General features: G+C 38.5%; 1 protein-coding gene across 1 annotated transcript; it reads left to right on the top strand.

The window, feature by feature from the left end:
• Window positions 1-272: 272 nt before the first annotated feature.
• Window positions 273-19,806, top strand: LOC145781678 (ephrin type-B receptor 1-B-like). Its single transcript, XM_082593353.1, has 20 exons — window positions 273-282; window positions 681-781; window positions 1,103-1,232; window positions 5,972-6,156; window positions 7,055-7,312; window positions 8,103-8,293; window positions 9,122-9,351; window positions 9,589-9,684; window positions 10,042-10,337; window positions 10,525-10,692; window positions 11,481-11,649; window positions 11,843-11,976; window positions 12,310-12,454; window positions 14,238-14,390; window positions 14,822-14,895; window positions 15,150-15,400; window positions 15,722-15,911; window positions 16,091-16,222; window positions 16,674-16,825; window positions 16,994-19,806. The coding sequence occupies exons 1-20, from the start codon at window positions 273-275 to the stop codon at window positions 17,409-17,411; spliced, it is 3,483 nt and encodes a 1,160-aa protein (XP_082449479.1). The 3' UTR covers window positions 17,412-19,806.
• The last annotated feature ends 244 nt before the right edge of the window (window positions 19,807-20,050 follow it).

The following is a 20,050-nucleotide window of genomic DNA, read 5'->3' as shown; positions in this document are numbered from 1 at the left end:
CGCTGCTTTTATCAGTCAATTGAATCCTTACCTTTGTGGAATGAAAACAACTAAACTAACTGTCGCCAAGGATATGCACAGTTTATGAGCATGCTATGATAAGGAAGCGCTAATCAGCTTAGTAAGGAATTCACGTCAAGTTGTCTAATGGTGAGATGTGGTGATATGTCCTTGTAACAGGTCAGCCATAGTCACTTGTCCAGTGACAGGTCGATCATGACGTCTTGTACTCGATGTTATTACTTAAAAATGAACAAATTTGTGTAAAAAATATGGGTGCTGGTATACAAGTCCTCCTCCCCCCTTGGGACTCATGACAAAGAGGAATTGACCAAAACATGTGGATTGAAGTGTGTGAACAGTAAAGCAAAGGTAAAGTAGTTTCACCCTATATGTTTGGTCGAGTCCTATCTCTGTCATGAGTTACCAAGGGGGGAGGGGCAGGGCTTGTATACCAGCTCCAAAATATGCAATGGTAGATGGAAGTTTTAGCAAATTTCTTTTGCTAAACCTTTTCAGTATTGACAAATTAGTGATATTATCAGCCAAATTTTGTCATACTGATACTCCAAAATCAAATTGTGGTACAAATGATTCATTTTGCGTAGTGTTTGGAACAGGTAGTAGTAATAAAACAGTACTTTTGTTGTCTGTAAACTATAACTTTATTTTATTTTCAGTCAATCTATTGAACACTGCCACAGCAACCTCTAATCTTAAAGGGTGGCTAGTCAAAACTTACATCAATGGAGCTGCTTCTGGGAATTCTTCAAACTATGGAGTATGTTATCTGATCTAAATAAATAAATTTCATTTTTTTTCTACCAATATGTAATCTCTGGAAGTAAGAAGTCACTACGTAACTCAGGCCTGCACAACATAAGGCCCACTGGCCCGATGCGACCCGCAAATGCATTTTGCAACCCAGAAAAGCATTTCAAACTCAATCAACAACTGGAGTCTGTCTGTCCTCTACATACATATATTTTGTGTGCAGAGTATGTACGATAGAATGCACCAATCATGAATTATTATGATTAAAGTCTAGTCACCAATCCGTTACTTAAACAACACTTTTTAAAATCAGGATATTGAGTTTCAGTGGGAAGAATTGAGTTTAAACATTCGGATGAACAAAATAGCTCGTGGATTCCAAGTATGTCCTAAAGAGCGACAAAGTTCACAATCTACTGTACAAAGCTGGTTGCGTACCCCACTGTTGAATGTGGCAGGTTGGTTGTGGATACAGAAGTTCTGAATCAACTATATAATCAACCTAAAAATGAAATTGACAAAAACTATTTTTCATGACTTAATTTTGTATGAAAGTTTCAACCCATCATAGTTTATTTTGTGTGCAAATGCAAAATCACTCTTTTTACAAGTTGTAGGCTACCAGTCAGTGTGTGCCTTAAGTTTGACTCCAAACCTTAGCCTAATTATTCGCTATGTGCCACTTCAACAGAGACTCCATCAACTCCCAATACAAATTTTTATGAAAGTAAGCCAAGTCTGTGTTTTGGATTTTTTTTTAATACATCTTTACGTTGTCTATAAATCTATAAAGTCAGCATATCAGGTCCTTTTTTATTTCAGTAATACTGAGCAATAGTATATATATCATTTGTGTACTTAATGATTTAACTTATATATTTTTTTATATATGTAGATTGTAGTATGTACACTTGTACAGTCATAGGCGCCGACTTTTCAAAAAATCTTGGGGGGCGAGAAAGGTGATGACGTCATAACCGTAACGCTATTTTCCCAATTAAAATATTCTTTGATTAAGCTTACTGTTTTGTTTATATTCACCTAGGTCGCAAACCGAATTTATTAGAACCGCTGCTTGAAACGATTAGTTTTACGCAACGCATGCAGTAGTCAGTACGCCTAGTCGTAAAAATTTTGATATCGTTAGCTCATAATTGGAACAGTTGGAAAACAAGCCGATTCATTTCCTTTTCGTGTGAGTGAATAACAACGATCAAGACATTAAAGTTATTGAAATAAAACGCAAAAAAATCATCATCTCAAGCAGATTGGAAACCCGCTATCAGTTTTATTAACCTCGTTTTGCAAATTAAGCCTACTCAAAGCGTTAACAACGGCGAAGTGTTTTCTCTTCTGTTTTTTATCGAAAGTCTTTACAGTCTTTTATTGAATACCGGTAGTGCAGGAGTGTATATAGATGCATAGGCGCCGACTTTTGAAAAAACCTTGGGGGGCGAAAAAGGTGATGACGTCATAACCATAACGCTTTTTTCTTAATTAAAATAGTCTTTTGATTAAGCTTACTGTCTTGTTTATACTAACACCTAGGTCGGAAGCGAATTTATTAGAACCACTGCTTGAAACGATTAGTTTTACGCATGCAGTAGCTTGCGCCTAGTAAAAAATTTTGATACTGTTAGCTCATAATTGGAACAGTTGGAAAACAAGCCGATTCATTTCAAGCGGAGTGGGAACCCGCTATCGGTTTTATTGACTTCGTTTTGCTAATTACTTACCTTCAAAGCGTTAACAACGACGAAGTGTTTTCTCTTCTGTTTTTTATCGAATACCTTATATACTCGAGTATAAGTCGACATGTTCACAAGTGATTTTCACCTCAAAATAACAGGGTCAACTTATACATGGGACAAGCTGATGTCTCCAGCTCGGCAGTTTTCAAAATGAACGCATTTTTACTGCGGCAAAATCATTGCCGACGTAGATTACAGAGTTTAAAATGGCGTCGGCGAAGTAAAAGTTTTGAATACGTTTATTTGCAGTGATTCAAACTTAATTTTCAAATTTAATGATTTTTTGTCAATTCTGAACTTTATGCACTTGTTGAGCAATATGCAAAGCTCACGAGACAAAACAGCGGAAGGAGCTCTTTTAAGAGATCGATTGTTTTATTTTTGCATGTAGGATATAATCGTTCTTATTACGCAACATTCCATGATCGTTGAAGTCGATGTCAAAGCTTAGCGGCCGCATAAAACAATGATTTCAGGTTAGCTAGGTCATAATAGCGGTAAGAGACGTCGTTAATGCAAGCAATATCTGCGACCAAGACCATTAAACACTTTTTCTTTTATCGGTTTTCGATTTAATTCTCACACATTGCGAACAAAACAATGCTTTCGGTTCTGTTGAATCATGATTGATCTCACAGCGGGAAGACCTTATTGAAAATAGCGCGTCTAATTTAGCTGGTTTACTTAATATTGCAGTGAGTAGTTACGTGACTATTCCAGCAGCGTAAGTTACTCTACCATCTACTTTGAAATTTCCTTACCTTATTATGAGAAAGTCATGCGATCAGCTGCTGTTTTGCGGGCAAGAGCAACGTAGGCTATTTTTCTCTTTCGGCATTCTTTAAGTCCATTTAAATGATCTAACTCTCTTTCGCGAAGTGGTTTATCTTTGAAACACCACTTGTAATAACCATTTTTGTTGCCCCTTAACCATAAGTTTACGGGGGGCGCCGCCCCCCGGCCCCCCCGGAAGTCGGCACGTATGTATAGATGAGTGTATATTGATGAGTGCATGAGATGTAGCCTATATATTTTCACAATATATATACAGGGTGGTCCACAAAAATGTGACATATTTTGTTTATCTGTCATTTCCATCAAAATTAATTCTACCTCTTGATTTTCTGGTTAGTTATAGAGTACAGCTATAAGTTTTATGTGTAGCAGTATGGAGCCGGGATATCAATTTTCAGTGGCTGAGCGGACAATAATCATTGAACATTACTTTTCGACAAAATCTGTAATCTTGACCCAGAGACATTTTCGTCATGACTTTCCTGGAAGGAAAACACCGTCTCGGAATACTATCAAACGCTTGTTGGAGAAGTTGAGAGACACTGGCAGTGTGACTAACAACAATAAGAACCATAGTGGTCCACCTTCCACCGCAAGAACCCCCGAAAAAGTTCACGATGTTCGAACTCGTGTGGAGAAGTCTCCACGGAAATCCACCAGAAGACTTTCTCAGGAAGTGGGGATTTCAAGATCTTCTGTCAATAGAATTATTCATGCTGACTTGCAACTTTTCCCATACAAAATTCAGCTTCTTCAGACTCAAAGTCAAGCCAACAAGGATGAACGATTTGAATTTGGTCAGCAAATCAGTGAACGGATTGAAAACAATCCCGGTCTTTTGGATGTGCTTCTCTTTAGCGACGAGGCCCACTTCCATTTGAGTGGCCATGTGAACAAACAAAATATGAGATTTTGGGCAGAAGCACAGCCTCATGCGCATGTGCAAGCACCCTTGAGTGTAACAAAAGTCACAGTTTAGTGTGCAATAGGACGTAATGGCATTTTTGGTCCCTACTTTTTTGAGGACGACGAGGGATGCCAGGTGACTGTTAACACTGAACGTTACATCAAATTGCTCAGACGACAATTCATTCCAGCAGTAAGGAGGAGAAGGGGGGCCGACTTGAATACAGCTGTATGCCAGCAAGACGGTGCCCCACCGCATTGTTCCAATCGTACCCTTGAGTATCTGCATCAATACTTTCCTGGGGATCGATTGATTTCAAGGAGGACCAACAACCCCTGGCCGTCATATTCACCTGATCTTAACCCTCCTGACTACTTCCTCTGGGGATATCTGAAGGATAGAGTCTACCAGGACAATCCTGATACCATTGACAGACTGAAGGAAAACATTAGAAGAGAAATTAGAAGAATTCCAATGGACATGTTAGGGAGAGTAATGGACAATTTCAATGTGAGAGTGGCAGTGATGATTCAGCAGCGAGGAGCTTGGATCAAACATATTATCAAATATTGAAATAACTCAGAAACCGGTTCGTTTTTTCAAAAGTGCTTTTGAGGGCAAAAACTTACAGCTATGACCCATCTCCTGCTGAAAGGATTTTGAAAAATCTTCAGATTTGTAGAAATTATGAACAAACGAAATGTGTCACATTTTTGTGGACCACCTTGTATATCCATCAATACAGTGCTTATTGAAGCAAAACACGGATGACAGATTTGAAAAGTTTTCTTTAAGCTGTATTCACGTAATTGTTCGTTGTGTCTTAGTTTCAACTCGATAAAATTTGCTAAAATCGATTTCATGTTTGAAGTCACTAAAAATCTAACGGACGTTTGGATAACTCGTGAAATGAGAATAAACATTCAACCTCGTATTCGCTTTTGCGCTACCACGCGTTTTGACTTTGAAGTTGCTCCTCACGCGCGGGAAGATCAGCAGTGTGTGACTGTGAGCGTGCGTGCCGTGCTTATCTCAGTAGTAATTCATGTTCCAGAGAAGGCCATGCGATCAACTGCTGCTTTGCAGGCAAGGGCAACGTAGGCTGTTTTTCGCTTTTGGCATTCTTTAAGTCCATTTAAATGATCTAAATCTCTTTCGCGAAGTATTTTATCTATGAAACACCACTTGTAATAACCATTTTTGTTGCCACTCAACCATAAATTTACGGGGGGAGCCGCCCCCCTCCCCCCGAAAGTCGGCGCGTATGTGTACAGTTGTACACTGTGTACAGTACATTACGGTACTAAGTATTAGCACTGAAGGAATTTGACATTAGAATTTCAAGTCTGGTGACTGGTATGTCACATTTAAATTGTTTTTTTTCTTCTTATACACAACTCAACTGACATAAATAATGGCAAGAGTTGCCTAAAATAGATATTGTTCTGAAGTTTTCATTGCCATTTATTGGTTAAAACGGTTAAAACAAATTCTCCTACGAACAAATTTCGCTCCACGTTTTAGTTGTGAATATTATTTATTCTTTTTCTCTTAGTTTATCTTTTTAACTCTTTCAGGGTCATTGTAGCAACTTTTAATCGTTGCAGACACAGCCTTGCCACAGTATACAATAACTGTCAAAATCTAAACTTTTTTGAAAAAACGTTTTCTGTAAACGTTTTCTGACATTGTCTTAAGGCTTAAGCAATGAATTTTTCTTTTATACTTTGTTTTGTATTTTTAGGTGTATCACGAATGTATATCGAGTTTCAATTTTGGATGAGAGAATGTTCTGATTTAAAAGACACATTCTGCAGAGAAACATTTAAAGTGTATTATCGGCTCATAAACAGAAGAACAAGTTCACGTGCAGATGGCCAACTGTTGAATGAAACATTCTACTCAACCATTGATACTGTGGCAGCAGAGGTATTTGATGTTTAGTTTCATGTGTTAATCATTTGAATGCTATTTTAACACGCCATTTGCCAGTTGTGATTGCCTTGGCAGCAAATCAGTCCTTTTTGCATTGTTTCAACGTTTTCAGTCATTTGTAGACTTTTAAGTCAATGTGAAAAAGCATTGGTTTGCTGGCTTAAGAGTTATCAGCAAGGCTGGGTATTCTCTCGTTGCAGCACAGAGAACAATTACGTTTTGCTGGTCCCAGCGATATGGCTTCCACGTGAGCGTGAGATTTTCTGATAGCGTATACAATATACATACAGCACATACAATATGAATGTATCAGTAGTTTTTTAATGGTAAATAAAAAAACAAAGCTTATTTTTCTTTCGACAATTGGCTTCCGATATATCGTAAATTGCACGTGACATTTTTTGCCTTTTTGGCTAATATTGTCTGGCATTTAAACCAGAATTGTGAATTGGTTGACTGTTTGCAAAAAGTTTATAAATCATCAACTTGGCAACTCGAAAATGATGAATTGCAAACGTCAAATAACGCTTTTCTGCTGACTTTTTATATTTTACTTTTCTGTGAACCTTATGTGTTCCATCATGAAAGGTTTAAATCGTTTTCCAGAGTGTGGTGTCCCAGACAACAAAATCCGTCATTTTTACATTAATTCAACGTCTGCAGACATTGAATCAATGCAAAAGGATTTGATTGACGGTCTGCAACGACATCAGTCAGCAAGGGCAGGTGCTCAAGGATACTGAAGTTTTGATTTGTTCAAAAAAACAACAGCAATGAAGAAAAGCAATCAATTGGAATCTGCAGCACGAACTGCTAAAAAATCACTCCCAAGTCTATCACCGAATTCTTTTTAAGTCACCAACTTAAATAGATCTCCACCTTTCTGTTGCAGTCACGTTTTCATCCAAACGCCAATCCAGAAGATTTAGAAGTTAACACTGAAGTTGTAAGTCTTAAATTGAAAGGCGACCTCGCCTACTCCTCAGCTACGCCTCTCAATGATCACGTTTATATTGCAATTGTTGACGAAGGAGCATGCATGTCTCTGACATCTGTTCGGATTTACTATAATGTCTGTCCACAAATAGTCGCTCATCTAGCCCAGTTTCCAAAAACGTTTGCTGGCCCTCGCAAAACATCTTTAATTGAGGTAAGGAAAATTTTGTGCTAGTTGTGCCTACCTCGCCAGTCGCCACCCACAATATGTGAATCTTGTGATGAACGGGCATAGCCTTTTTTTAAAAGTTACTGTCTTGCAAGTGTTCATTTACGTTTTAATCGTTTCAACACTGTCTTCTTGGTAAAGCGGCGAAAGCAACGCATATCTGCGATGGATGAATGGATACAGTTACAAGTTACAGTGTAAACCACATCATGGCCACCTGGAGTTGCGGCCTGATTTGTCACATTTTGCAGATTTTGGTTACCGCTACTGCTTGTGTCTGACAGCAATTTTTAATTTTTTTTTTACTTTTTGCCAACTCATAATCATATAAAACCTTTTTGTTGCCTTCTGGAAGCAGTACAAAATGTGAAAAAGTGAGTTGAAAACGCTCATTCAGACTTTTATAAAGCGTTAACAGTCTGACTGAAATTTTCAAAATCAAATTGTCTTTGTTTTTCAACGCCTGATTATGTTAAAACCCATTGTGTTGCCTGGAGAAAACGATAAAGAAAACGCTAAAATATAATTTTTCTATTGAGACAGTCACCAAAAGTTGGAAAATTCTGCAAAATGTGACAAATCAGGTCCAATCTCTAGTTAGCCATCACCACAAATTTGATTGATTTGAAGGTTTCGCAATTCGCATCAGATATAAGCTGATAAGTGGCAAATTGTCTGTCTTTTCAATTGAACAATTTGCTGCCTAACCGCATATTTAAGTATTTTTATTGTTGTGTACGTTTACAATAACTTCAAGGTTTGGTTATTGTGCTAGGTCTCAGGAAAGTGTGTTGAAAATTCCGTGCTCGTATCCTCTCATTCTGCGTCAGAGGATTCTTCGCCACTTTTTCATTGTTCAAGCTCCGGTGTGTGGCAAGTCAGGACCAGGTTCTGTCAGTGCAACCCCGGTTACGAGCCTGATGATATGCATTTCTCATGCAATCAATGCCCTTTCAATACTTCCAAGTTAGTATTTCATGTTGTAGCTTAATTCCTAGACAGCAAATCAGTTGTTTTTTTACATTGATTCTAACGTCTGAAGACGTGTAATCAACGTAAAAAACGACTGATTTGCTGTCTGGGTTATTAAGATTTGGATTGCAAGTTTCGGCAACAGCCGGATTGTGTTTGCTAAACAGACCACTTTTCAAGTAGCGCTCCTTGATGTTTCTTTTGACACTTTTTGGCAAATAAACAAAACAGTTAAGAAACGTTTTGACTCAAACGTTGTTGAATTGTATTGTTTTATCCGAGATTGTTAACAATAATCTTATTGTTGCCGTTAAGTAGCACTCGAAAGATTGCTGCTCAGCCCCTATCAAAACCACGTGACTATGTTTGAAACACTTCATACCATGCCTGAATGCGGACACAAAGATCGACTTCCTTGCCTTTCCGTTTACTGTTGATGGAGTTTTACGCCATCAAAGTTAGGTCCACTTCATTTCAACGACGAACTCCTGAAGAGTTGAACGAAAAGCTTCTCCTATCTATGTTCCACCCTCTCTTCACCATCTTCAAGTTTTATACCATCATCTACATCTTTGAAAGAGTTTTCGAACTAATTGTATTCATGAGTGATCTGAGATATTTATCGTGTCCTAACTTCATAAAATGTTAAACTACTGCATTTTCCTGGCGGTTGCGTTAGAAATGCCACAGTGTGAATGTCACAACATGCAACGAATCAACGCAGTGACTCTCACAAAGCTTAAGAATCATTCGTCTGCATGTAGGGATGCGGTGGCATAATTCCATTCGAAGAGATTTGGTTAAGAAAAAAAATGTTTGTAGGTCATACCATGGAAATGAAAAATGTACACCATGCCCACCTAATTCCTTCACGACAGAACGCGGCGCTCTGTACTGCCAATGCTTGGCCAATGGGAACCAGTTACTCACGTCGCGACGAATCAGCAATCCCAAAAGTCTGGCCTTACAGAGTGACGAATGTGAATTTTGTTCAAGCGTTCCTTCTTCGCCAACCCGGCTATCTCTAGCCACAAACCTACTTCGTGCTCCAGGTGACGATTAAGTTGAGTTAAATAGCATTTGTTGTTTCGTAAGAAAGTGTTTTCGATTAAATTTAGCATTCCAAAACGGTAGTTAGTTAAGTACGTCACACAAGGCTATCTTTTAGCATTCTTAATTTAATTCCCATTCACCCAGATTTTAATTGCCTTTCTTTGACACGGTCTTTTATTCTCGATGTTAAAGTCATTATATTGCATCAAGCCACCAACATCATGTTCTTATGTTAGATTCTGTTGAGTTGAACTGGAAACCCCCTCGAGATTCAGGACGGTGCAGCAAGACAACCTACTGTGTTGTTTGCGTGAAGTGCCCCATGCATGATGGTATGGAAACGCGTTCATAAGTATTCATATAATAAATTTGATACAAATGTCAGAGTCTTTGGACCTATTTTTGTTTTTGTATCAATTCGCAACAAAACGATGGCCTGAAATGAATTTGAAAGTGAACAATTTGTAAGGGAATTTTCATGTTTCAAAAATGCCATAAATGTTTTGCTATGCACGATATTAGCAATTTATCGCATTTTGTCTTGAAGCCAAACCAGTACTTCTGCAAGATATTGAGTTAATGAGTTAAGATAGATATGAAAAATGTATCAAGTTATGCAGATGCAGTTTTACATTCATTCTTATTACAGAAGTAACTTCGTGTTTTATTCTGTACGTTTTTCTAACCAGAACAACCAGCAAGTGCGCACAGCAACAGAAAATGTGACGTGGATTCAACAAACCGCACCTTTTCCCAGCAAAATTGCCAAGAACTCGCTTATTTTCCGAGCAAGTGCGACAATGGGAAGCTCTATGTCACTGTGCGAAACTTTCGCGAGAAAACTCGCTACAAGTTCATGGTGGTAGCCATGAACGGCGTCACCACCAAACAATATTCTCAAGTCTTTGAAGCGTTGAAATCATCTGAAGCAAGAGTGGAAAACGAACGTAATTTTTCGTCTTACCATCTCTCACTAAATCAACAGGTTGGTGGGATATTTCGGTTTATTTTTAGAAGTTCTATTTTTTAGTTTTTACAGATTTTATTAAAACTGCTTCTTCATCAGAGACTTGAACTTCGCTACCCAACTTTCATTGTTCCTTAATTTACGCCAGCTTTTGCAATCTTATATATCTCCGCCGGTTTTCGTTTATATCAAAAGAACATTTTAGTTGGACGACCTGATCACTTTAAGCGGCGCTTCCATTGTATTCTCCCCATCACTTGGTCCATTGCCATCCATGATATCTCACCTCCGAGTTCTCACCAAGAACGAATCGTCTGTCATCATCACATGGCACCCTCCTGTCTTCATCAATGGGGAACTTCAAGGATACGAAGTGAGTATTAAGTAAAATATTTGAAATAGATTTTCAAAATGTGTTAATTTGTTTTTCTTACGTAACTTCTGCTTGACGTCATCAAATTGCTGGTTTATTTCACTTCTTTCAGTCAACGAAATATTGTACTTTGAGATTTTTCTATACTTTTTTGGGACCGTTTCTCGAGTTGCGTGACCACTGTGGTCATGTACAAAAGACCCGCTCTTGTTAAAATGGCGAAAGCCTGTTGTTGACGTGTGTTGGACTGTTGGTACTATGCTGAAGACGTGTACACTGTACAGGAGCCCGGGTTTTGGAGTATTTAGGAGCCTAGTTTCGGTTGTATGCAGGAGTCGGATTGGTGCCAGAGTCGGATTTTTTGCCAGTTGATACTTCTAGCGTACACATATTTACGCTGTACTTGGCACAGTCGTTATTTTTGTGTACTGGTTTTATTTTCCAAGCAGTAGCTGTTTCATTTAAAAATATCCTTTTCTTTTCATGACAGGGGATAGGGAAGGTACAAGTGTTTCAGTATAAAAAAATCTGGAAAGTGGTTTATGCTTTGCGTTCGTAGTGGAGTTTGGGGTCAATATTTCCAAAATATTCGGAGCGGGAGTAGATTTGGAGTCGCAGACTTCGGAGTCGAAGTGAAGCCAGAGTCCAGAAAACCCGACTCCGTACACCTCTCCCACGCTGTGGTTACATCCCAGCCAGCAAATCAGTCCCTTTTTACATTGATTGAACTACAGGCTTGCCAAGAGACTTAATTAGCTACCCGGGATACCTGTAGTGAATGTTTTCAGGTAAAATGGTCTTCCGTAAACCGATCGAGCAACACAGAACATGACATCTCAATGACTTTGCACAACACGTCTACCTCAGTCATGAAAGTTGTTGGAACAAAAGCGGTGTTGGCCGGACTTCATCCAAGCTCGCGCTATGAGATTGCTGTGCGGGCGCAAAACTCTGTCGGTTTGTACCCCGCTTACTTCATTCTTCTTGTATTTAAATAATTGTTATACATTTGTAACTCGACGAAACCGACGCTGTTATGTTCCGTATCTTCTGCAACGTCATTCCCCTACACACCATATATGGAAGTTGTTAACTGAAACGATCGCATGGGCCTTTAAAACGTTTGTTAAACGCCAGTGTCATTCCTTAGGCATGGGAAATTATAGCTCGCCGTTGTTTGTGACCATTGTCCGTGAAGCTGCGCCAGTCACCAGTACACCATCGCCCGTGGTCATCTACAATTCAGTTTACCTAGTTGCCATCACAGCTGCTGTTGTAATTTTAGTAAGTTCACATTTTCTTTTTGATTGCCATTTCAAATGTTGATTTGCGTTGAATGTTTTTGTTGTTGTTAAGTTCCAATGTTTCTCTGTCGATGTGCATTGTGCAGTGTTAAATTGATCAATATGACACGATTTATATTTGGGCTGAGCTTCGCAATTCATTAAATCCCAATTTGGTAGTTCTCTCTGAAGGTTGTTGTCAGGCTGTCCGCAATCACAGCATCAAAACGACTACCTAGTAGAATTACAAGCATTTTGAAGTATTATTACAGCAGTTCTAAATCGTACAATGTACATTATAAACTGAAACGGTTGGTTTGTCGTGCTTTTGCAGTTCGTCATAGCCATAGCCGTGATGTTCCGATGCTTGAGCAAAAAGAACAAGTTTATTGCGGCAGTGTTCACCAGAGCCCAATCGAGTGGCAGCTTAACAGACAACCCAGAAGCAGAACTCCCAACTGAATACACTGATGTCTCAAGTAATTATTGCGATATAATGAAATACCTTGCTGAAAGACGGATGCCGTATTGCTGATGTTAAGCATAAGAAAACCTATGTATCAGTTATTGTAGCAATGGTCAGCTGCAGTGACAAGTTTTTGTAAGCCTTGACTGCCAAATGTGTAACTTGCTTTGAATTTTAGCAATTAACACGCCTACTTTCAACTGTATGGCTTTGATTGTATGTTAATTTCTATATTGTTTCCGACCTGCAAATACTTAATCTTTCCTCTTTAAAGACGTTATCACCCAGACAGCAAATCAACCGTTTTTACATTGATTCAACGTCTGCAGGCGTTGAGTAATGTAAAAGATGGTTGATTTGCTGCCTAAGCGTTCACTTCCATAACTATGTTGCATCAAATGTTGCTCTTTTGAAAAATCATGTGATGTCATAATCATCGGCGGATAAGAATAATTGGCATCGGTTACATTGGTATCTTTTGTCTTATATAATTTTTGTATTGATGACGATCCACGTTGACGCAAGCACGACCTACTAGAACACGGCCAAATATGTTGCTATTTGAGAAAATTTCTAAGAGTCTGAATTGTTACAATCATAGCTATGACAACCCTGTTATCTTCCCATTTCCAGAAGTAAGTGAAATAAGCAATATTTGCACCTAGACATGTGTTTGGCTTGTTTAACCGGAGATTAGGTATGTACCTTGAGCATAACTTACACATTAATAATGTAATATGTAAGACTTTTCAACTGCACCCTGGAGGTAGTATGGTTTGGTGTATCGCTTTTGGTGCAATTCCATGTTCCATTTAAAATATCAAGGATTTTTTGTGGATTGTATGTTGTAAACCAGGGGTCATCAAACTTTTTTCTCTGAGGGCCGGATTGCTGCGAGATTGACAGCTGCGGGCCGGATGCAAATTGCGAAAAGATATACAACTATTTAGAATTGACTTGAATTGAGCACAGTAAATAACAAAGTCAGCGGTGGAATAGCAAAGTTGTGATGAAAATCGAAAGGTGGCTGGAAAAGGGATCCCCTGCTGTGATACACTGCAGGGCATCGTGCTCTTAAAAAACATTACATCTTTCCAAATTTGGCCTAGGCTGTCCCCATTTGTGGTGGCCTTATGATAAAAACAGAACACCAATATGTAGGCTGCCTGGTGGAAAACTGTACAAATTCAACATAGGCCTACAACAACGAACTATTAAAACGAACAATTTTAACAAAAAACTTTTTCACTTTTTTCCTTAGCAGTTGTACTGCAGCTGTTATTTCCGCAGCACGCGGCGGGCCGGATGAAATCAGTTCACGGGCCGGTTCCGGCCCGCGGGCCGTAGTTTGGTGACCTCTGTTGTAAACTGTTCATTTGACGTGCCAATTTAAACTTTAGTTCGTTTTGTTTTTCTCCAAGGTTAATTTTGCAAGTAAAATATGGCTATTGGCGAAATATCCTGCTTAACAAAAAACCTAAGGACTGTATGTTGAGTACCTCCAGGATGCAGTTAGAAAGTCTTACATATTTTACGTTATTATTACATAAATTGTATGCTTAACAAGTTAACATACATATCTAATCTCCGTCAAAACAAGCCAAACATATGTCTAGGTGCAAATATTGCTTATTTTACTTACTTCTGGAAATGGGAAAATGACAGGTTTGTCATAGCTATGATTCAGACTCTTAGAACTCAGACTCTTCGAAATTTTCTCAAATAGCAACATATTTGGCCGTGTTCTGACGCAAGGCATTCGACGAACCGTGACGCTTACGTTCTCACGTTTTCAGGCGCAGATCAAAGGACCTACGTCGATCCTTTTTCCTTGGGCGCGCTGTTGCCTTCCTTCCGATGTGAAACAAAGCCAAGCCACATAACGGCCGACGATGTGATCGGGACGGGAGAGTTTGGAGAAGTTTATCAAGGAACATTGATCAAAGAAGGTCGGTAGAGGAATATAACGCAAAGCGAACTGATTTTCTGTCACACAATTATTGTGGTTTTATTGTCATAAATTCTACCATTCTTATTTTGTTAGTAAAAAGGCAATGTTTTTATTTGTCTATGAAATCTGTCAAGTCTTTCGAGTATGGTGTAATGTCAGTGGCGGATTCAAGGGGGGGCGATTGGGGTGGTCGCCCCCTTAAAACACAGAAAAGTAACTTTATTTACGATGTATTTGCAAGGTCGGATTAATATAGACCTACCCACACATCATTGTGTTTTGTTGAAATAGCTCAACAACCCCTAAGATTACTTACTCGATCCGCCCCTGCATACTGTAGCATCATAAACTTTGCTGTCGATCGATCCAGTTATGACTTAAATTATGGTGAAGATATTTAAATAGATGTAAATAAATTTCTTTTGATAGATTGCCATGGCAACCGACATGTCATCGACGTAGCTGTCAAACAACTTCACGCTCAATGTCAACCCCATGAGCAGGTAAGTTCAAGCTTGTTGTGTCAATCTATTGTATAATATGTTGCATTGTTGCTGTTTGAAATTTATAATAATTCTTGAATAACCAACCCAGACAGCAAAATCCGCCATTTTTACATTGATTCAACGTCTGCAGACGAATTTTGCTGTCTGGAAAGTACTAGAAAGTTTCTGCTAGAAAGCGGAAGATCCTGTTATTGGCGCGATGTTAAAACTGTGTAAAAACGGGTTCTTACACATAATTACTTTCCTACTAGCTCGATTTTCTTCGAGAAGCTATGGCGCTTGAGACATTCCAGCATCCGAATATTATCAAGTTGGAAGCGGTTGTAACCGCCTCGCGCCCGTATATGATTGTGACGGAACTCATGAAGCACGGCTGCCTTGGAGCGTTCTTGCGCAACCACCAAGAAGCCGGCTTGGCTTTTCCAGCAATTGTCTTGGTTCGAATGTTGCGGGGCGTAGCACGCGGAATGGCTTACTTGAGTCAACTTACTTACATTCACAGGTCAATTGTTAATTATTGCAGTAAATACGCTGGATAAACTGTAAGAAATGTTGTTTCGATGTCAACAGGCTGCTTGGGCTTCTCCACTTGCGCTTTGTAAATTGGCAGCTTTTCTTAAAGTCTTTTTGTTTCAGTTGCTAGTGAGAAAATCATTTAACTGAAACTCTACAGAGCTTTTCTCAAATAACCTGGCATTAAATATTTAAAGATATCCATTCAGCCAAGCATTTTAAATCACAAACTACCTCACATTTTTTTCTACGCTTTACCAACTTTTCATCAACGTTTGCTGTTTTCAAAACGTTCCAAATTTCATTCCAGAGATTTAGCTGCAAGGAATGTGCTCATTAACGAGGAATTGGTTTGCAAAGTCGCTGATTTCGGTTTGACTCGAAAACTTGAAGAGAACGGAAACGAGAACGGCCCGAGCAGAACGTACACAACGCAGGGCGGCAAGATAGCCATCCGATGGGCAGCCCCTGAGGCCATCGCATACAGAGCGTACTCTCAGGTTGGTTTGATGAATGTCAGTTCTACAGTAAAATAGATGTCTTTTGTGGTCAATTTCTTTCTGTGAAGGCTTCAGATGAAAGAGTGTATTACGAGCCACATAGCAAACTTTTTTTTTTAGTTTTTGATGGTTTTTCGATGTCGATCTTTTTAATACTTTCGTTAATTTTTGTATCTCAGTCCTCCGATATATGGAGTTTTGGTGTCTTTACCTGGGAGGTCACAACTTACGGTGAAAAGCCATATTGGAATCTCACCAACCAACAAATCCTTCAAGCTCTGAATGAAGGTTTCAGGTTGCCAGCGCCAGAGGTAACATTAATTTGATTGCGTTATCACTTGTGACTTGCATGTCATAGTTTTCGATTAAATATACTGTAGAGGTAAGTTTTTATACAGTAACACTCCATGCAGTGTGCTTGATTTGGACATGCTTTCTTTGTTATTTTATAAATGTTTGTGAAATGTTTTTAATCGCAGTGGAAAAGACGCATTTTTAAAAATTTTCTAACTGACATTTTACGTACTACGGAAATGCTCATCTTCAGAATAAAAATTTCTTTGTGGTTTCTTTTTTAAGGATACGTATTATTTTGGTTAGCAAAATGTCATTAAAGCGTCTATCACAGTGTTGAAACTTCAGTTTTGACCATACTTTTATATCATTAGGTATCTATTGCTAGAAAATTGTTCCTAATTAGTTACCAAAGTTCTCTGTATGCCTGCCATCTATGCCTCTCTGCAAGTCTTGTTTCATTGACAGGATTGCCCTTCCGTCTTGCACCAGCTCATGCTCGATTGCTGGCATTCTGACCGACATACCAGACCCACTTTCGTACAAGTCGTATCAAGGCTTGATGATATTATTAACAATGTAGAAGTTTTAAATACCCTGGCAAGTCCTGCTAGCACTGGGTAAGGATGTGTATGACTTTGACGTGGTTTTCTTTATAATCTTGACTTTTGATTTTTTTTTAGTTTTTGACCAACTTATTCAAATTTTAGCCAATATTTTACTAAAATATCTAAATTGGTTTCAAGTGTTTGTTTTTTTTGCAATTTATTGATGTGTTTCCTTCTTAGAGCCGAGGAGATGTTTTTTGCTGAAACTCCTCCACAATCTCCTGGTCCTCTTCCAATTGTTCCGGATTCGCAAGCTCATCACAATTACGCCACCTGCCGAATTGCTTCCGATGACAAACGAAGTCTTACGAGCTTAATTTCCAAAGACTCATCATCGGCAGCATCTCTCAGTGTCTTCAGGAAAAGCATCCATGACTCTCTCGGAGAAGATTTGTCTCTTTGCGAAGTGATGTCTTTGCCATGCGCTGATTCCCAGGACAAATCTTCCGAGTCCACACCGATGCTGGATCTCTCTTCCGATAATCTTCATTGTCCCATTTCTTCATCATCGCCAACACTTAAGCTCACTAACGGCAATTGCTTCCTTAAATTACCAAATAACGACAACGGACCTGTGACGTTTGTAAACGAAACGTAACGTGACTGTTATTTTTTTAACCGCCGTTAGGTGGCGCCAAGCAGCCTTACGCAATTACGAGCAAAACCAGCAAGTGTACGGTGTAATCACCTCAATAGTTTTTTTTCTTTGGATAGTAACGAATTTTCTGCAGCATAGACTATTTTGTATACTTGAGAACTGTTTTTGACCAAGTACAGTAGGTTATTCCAAAGTTGTGAGGCTGGAAAAAGCTTTTTGAAAATGTTGTCCAAGCCTTATTCCTAGAATTTGCAATTACTACATGAGTTGCGACGATGTTTATCAAATTATTTCATAAGAATAAGCATATGCTTTTATACCAGTTTGACATTTTCTTACTTTACTCACATGTACCGCACGAACAAATTTAATTAAAAGAAATTTTCCTTTGATTACCAAAGAAGGTCACGGACTTTTCAACGACAATCCTTCTTACCAACCGTGTTTTTATTCAGAAACCCCAGATGAGCTAAAGTTCACTGACTCTACAGCCTTGCCGCGCGCTTTTAAAATCAAATGTCGCTTGTGGACACAGACTATCTTCATACGATTTCTTATTTTCTCACCTCAACGCAATCTAGGCTTACGATAAGCTTTTTTCTGCAAGTGCTCTACAATGCAAGCTGTCGAACGTGGTGTGCTACATTTTTTCGTTACTCTTCAATTGTGTACGTATCCGATTTGTTCAGACTAGGCGCACACACACATTGTTTTTCCAATTAACCTATTTACTGTTTTGTCTCCATGTGGCTTTCTTGAGACCAGCACACCAGTCTTTGTTGCACATTCATGAAATCGACGTTTCACACACTAAATGAAATCCTTTGCCACTTCGTTAGCTTGTTTTGAGTTGATACTGTTTGAATAATTAATATTTTTCCACAAGTGACTTCGATCAACTGCATTGCGGTACAAAAACGATAATGCTTGAATTCGTTGTGTGTTTTTTTAATTTGGGGATCTGTACTTTTAATATCCTTTTTTATGTAGACGTTTTATAAGCTGAAGGTCACGTGTGTCCCAGATAGGGTTTGATTGCTGTATGTATGTTGCCCTTACGCAATTCATATACTTACTCTTCTATAAGATACTTTTAACATTTAGGTTCATTGCATTTATTTAATTTGTTGCGCTATGTGTTCTTATGAAATCGGTACTGGTTCACACATCTCAGACAACAAATTTATCGTTTTTTTAAATGTAAGAAACGATTTGTTGTCTGGGGCTATTGTGTTTGAGCAATACATTTCGGGTCACGAACTTAGTCATTTTACGTTGAATTTTTGCGTCTACTGACGTTGACTTGATGTAACAAAAACAACTGACTTGCTGATTGGGTTATGTTTGTAAGCCAGTTTACAATTTCTGATTCATTAATATAAAAAAAATTTCCTGGTCTTCGCTTTCATTCTATTGATTTGTAAAAAGTCGTGACTGTGTGGGATCAATTTCCTCTTGTTTGTACCAAATCAAGATTAAAATTGTATTTTTCCCCGTTGAATGAATCCAGCGAGATCCTAAAAACCTCAAAATGGCGTGTATTTTTGGTCGCTGAATTAAATTTTGACAAAAACGGTGCTTTCGTGGAGTGTTCTAAACTGTCGATTCCTTACATAACGTTTTCATAACTTTCTTTACGAGCTTGTTCAAAAGCCGCTTTCCTGCCAAAACAAGTTCTACACCAGCATATGAAAAAAGCACATAATTTGTTACTGATCTTTTATGGGTCGCTCATGCTTTTCATTTTTAATTGTAGTGACGCAATACGTAGTTGTTCTTCGCTGTAACGAATATTTCAACTTTCGTTGAAGGTCAAAAACTACATTGTCGTCTTTCAATCATAAGTGATTTTACCAATCAAATTATCTTGTTAGTTGAAGCTTAACAGGGCTTGAACAATTAACAGATAACCGAGCATTGTGTGTTTTGTGTCTTGTTGCTTTTTTTGTAACTTAAAAACATTTTTCTGTGCTAACCCAAACAGCAAAATCCGTCATTTTTACATTAATTCAACGTCTACAGACGTTGAATCAATGTAAAAATGGCAGATTTGTCTGTCTGGAAAGTTATGTGTTCTGTCGATATTGCAACTTCATATTAGGGTAACTTGGTTCTTTGTATTGAAAATATTTTAGCACTTACAATCTTGTTTTATATCATGTTTACTTGAAAACTAAACGCGTCCCGATGGGTAAAGACGGTCAATTTTATAAACGCTCTTTGCATCGACGACCTTTCTGTCGTATGGCAACATGAGAGCCCACCAGTTTAAAGTCTTAGTACCGGTAATCGCTTTTTTTATCTAAACTTTACTTACATCTGGCTTGATGCGTTTTACTTTCACAGCATGATGTCTTTATGTGCGAATATGATTGTGGTACGGTTGAATAAAATACTTCCTACTTCTGAACGATAGCCTATAGTTTTATCCTGTTGTTGTCGAATAGTTTTACCGTACGGTAGCGCATGAAGGGAAAGTGACTTCAACCACATTTCACGAGTCAAGGTAGCCTAATGGAAATAAATTGTTTGAGTACCATCTTTATAACTATTGCCATGAGCTAGAAAGCAAAATTTAGTTCAAGTAACATTTTAAGATGTAATTCACAACAGTTGCAAGTTTTTAACATAGGCAAACT

The sequence above is a fragment of the Aplidium turbinatum genome, chromosome 13 (genome assembly GCF_918807975.1).
Source record: "Aplidium turbinatum chromosome 13, kaAplTurb1.1, whole genome shotgun sequence".
In the NCBI taxonomy this organism is placed as follows: Eukaryota; Metazoa; Chordata; class Ascidiacea; order Aplousobranchia; family Polyclinidae; genus Aplidium; species Aplidium turbinatum.
This window is presented reverse-complemented; position numbering and strand designations above follow the sequence as displayed.

Bases quoted from the DNA above. Each gene is read 5' to 3' on its own strand.
- LOC145781678 (XM_082593353.1), top strand. The intron at 9,685-10,041 runs GTATGGAAACGC...TTTTCTAACCAG, and splicing joins GAAGTGCCCCATGCATGATG to AACAACCAGCAAGTGCGCAC. The intron at 14,896-15,149 runs GTAAGTTCAAGC...CTTTCCTACTAG, and splicing joins AATGTCAACCCCATGAGCAG to CTCGATTTTCTTCGAGAAGC.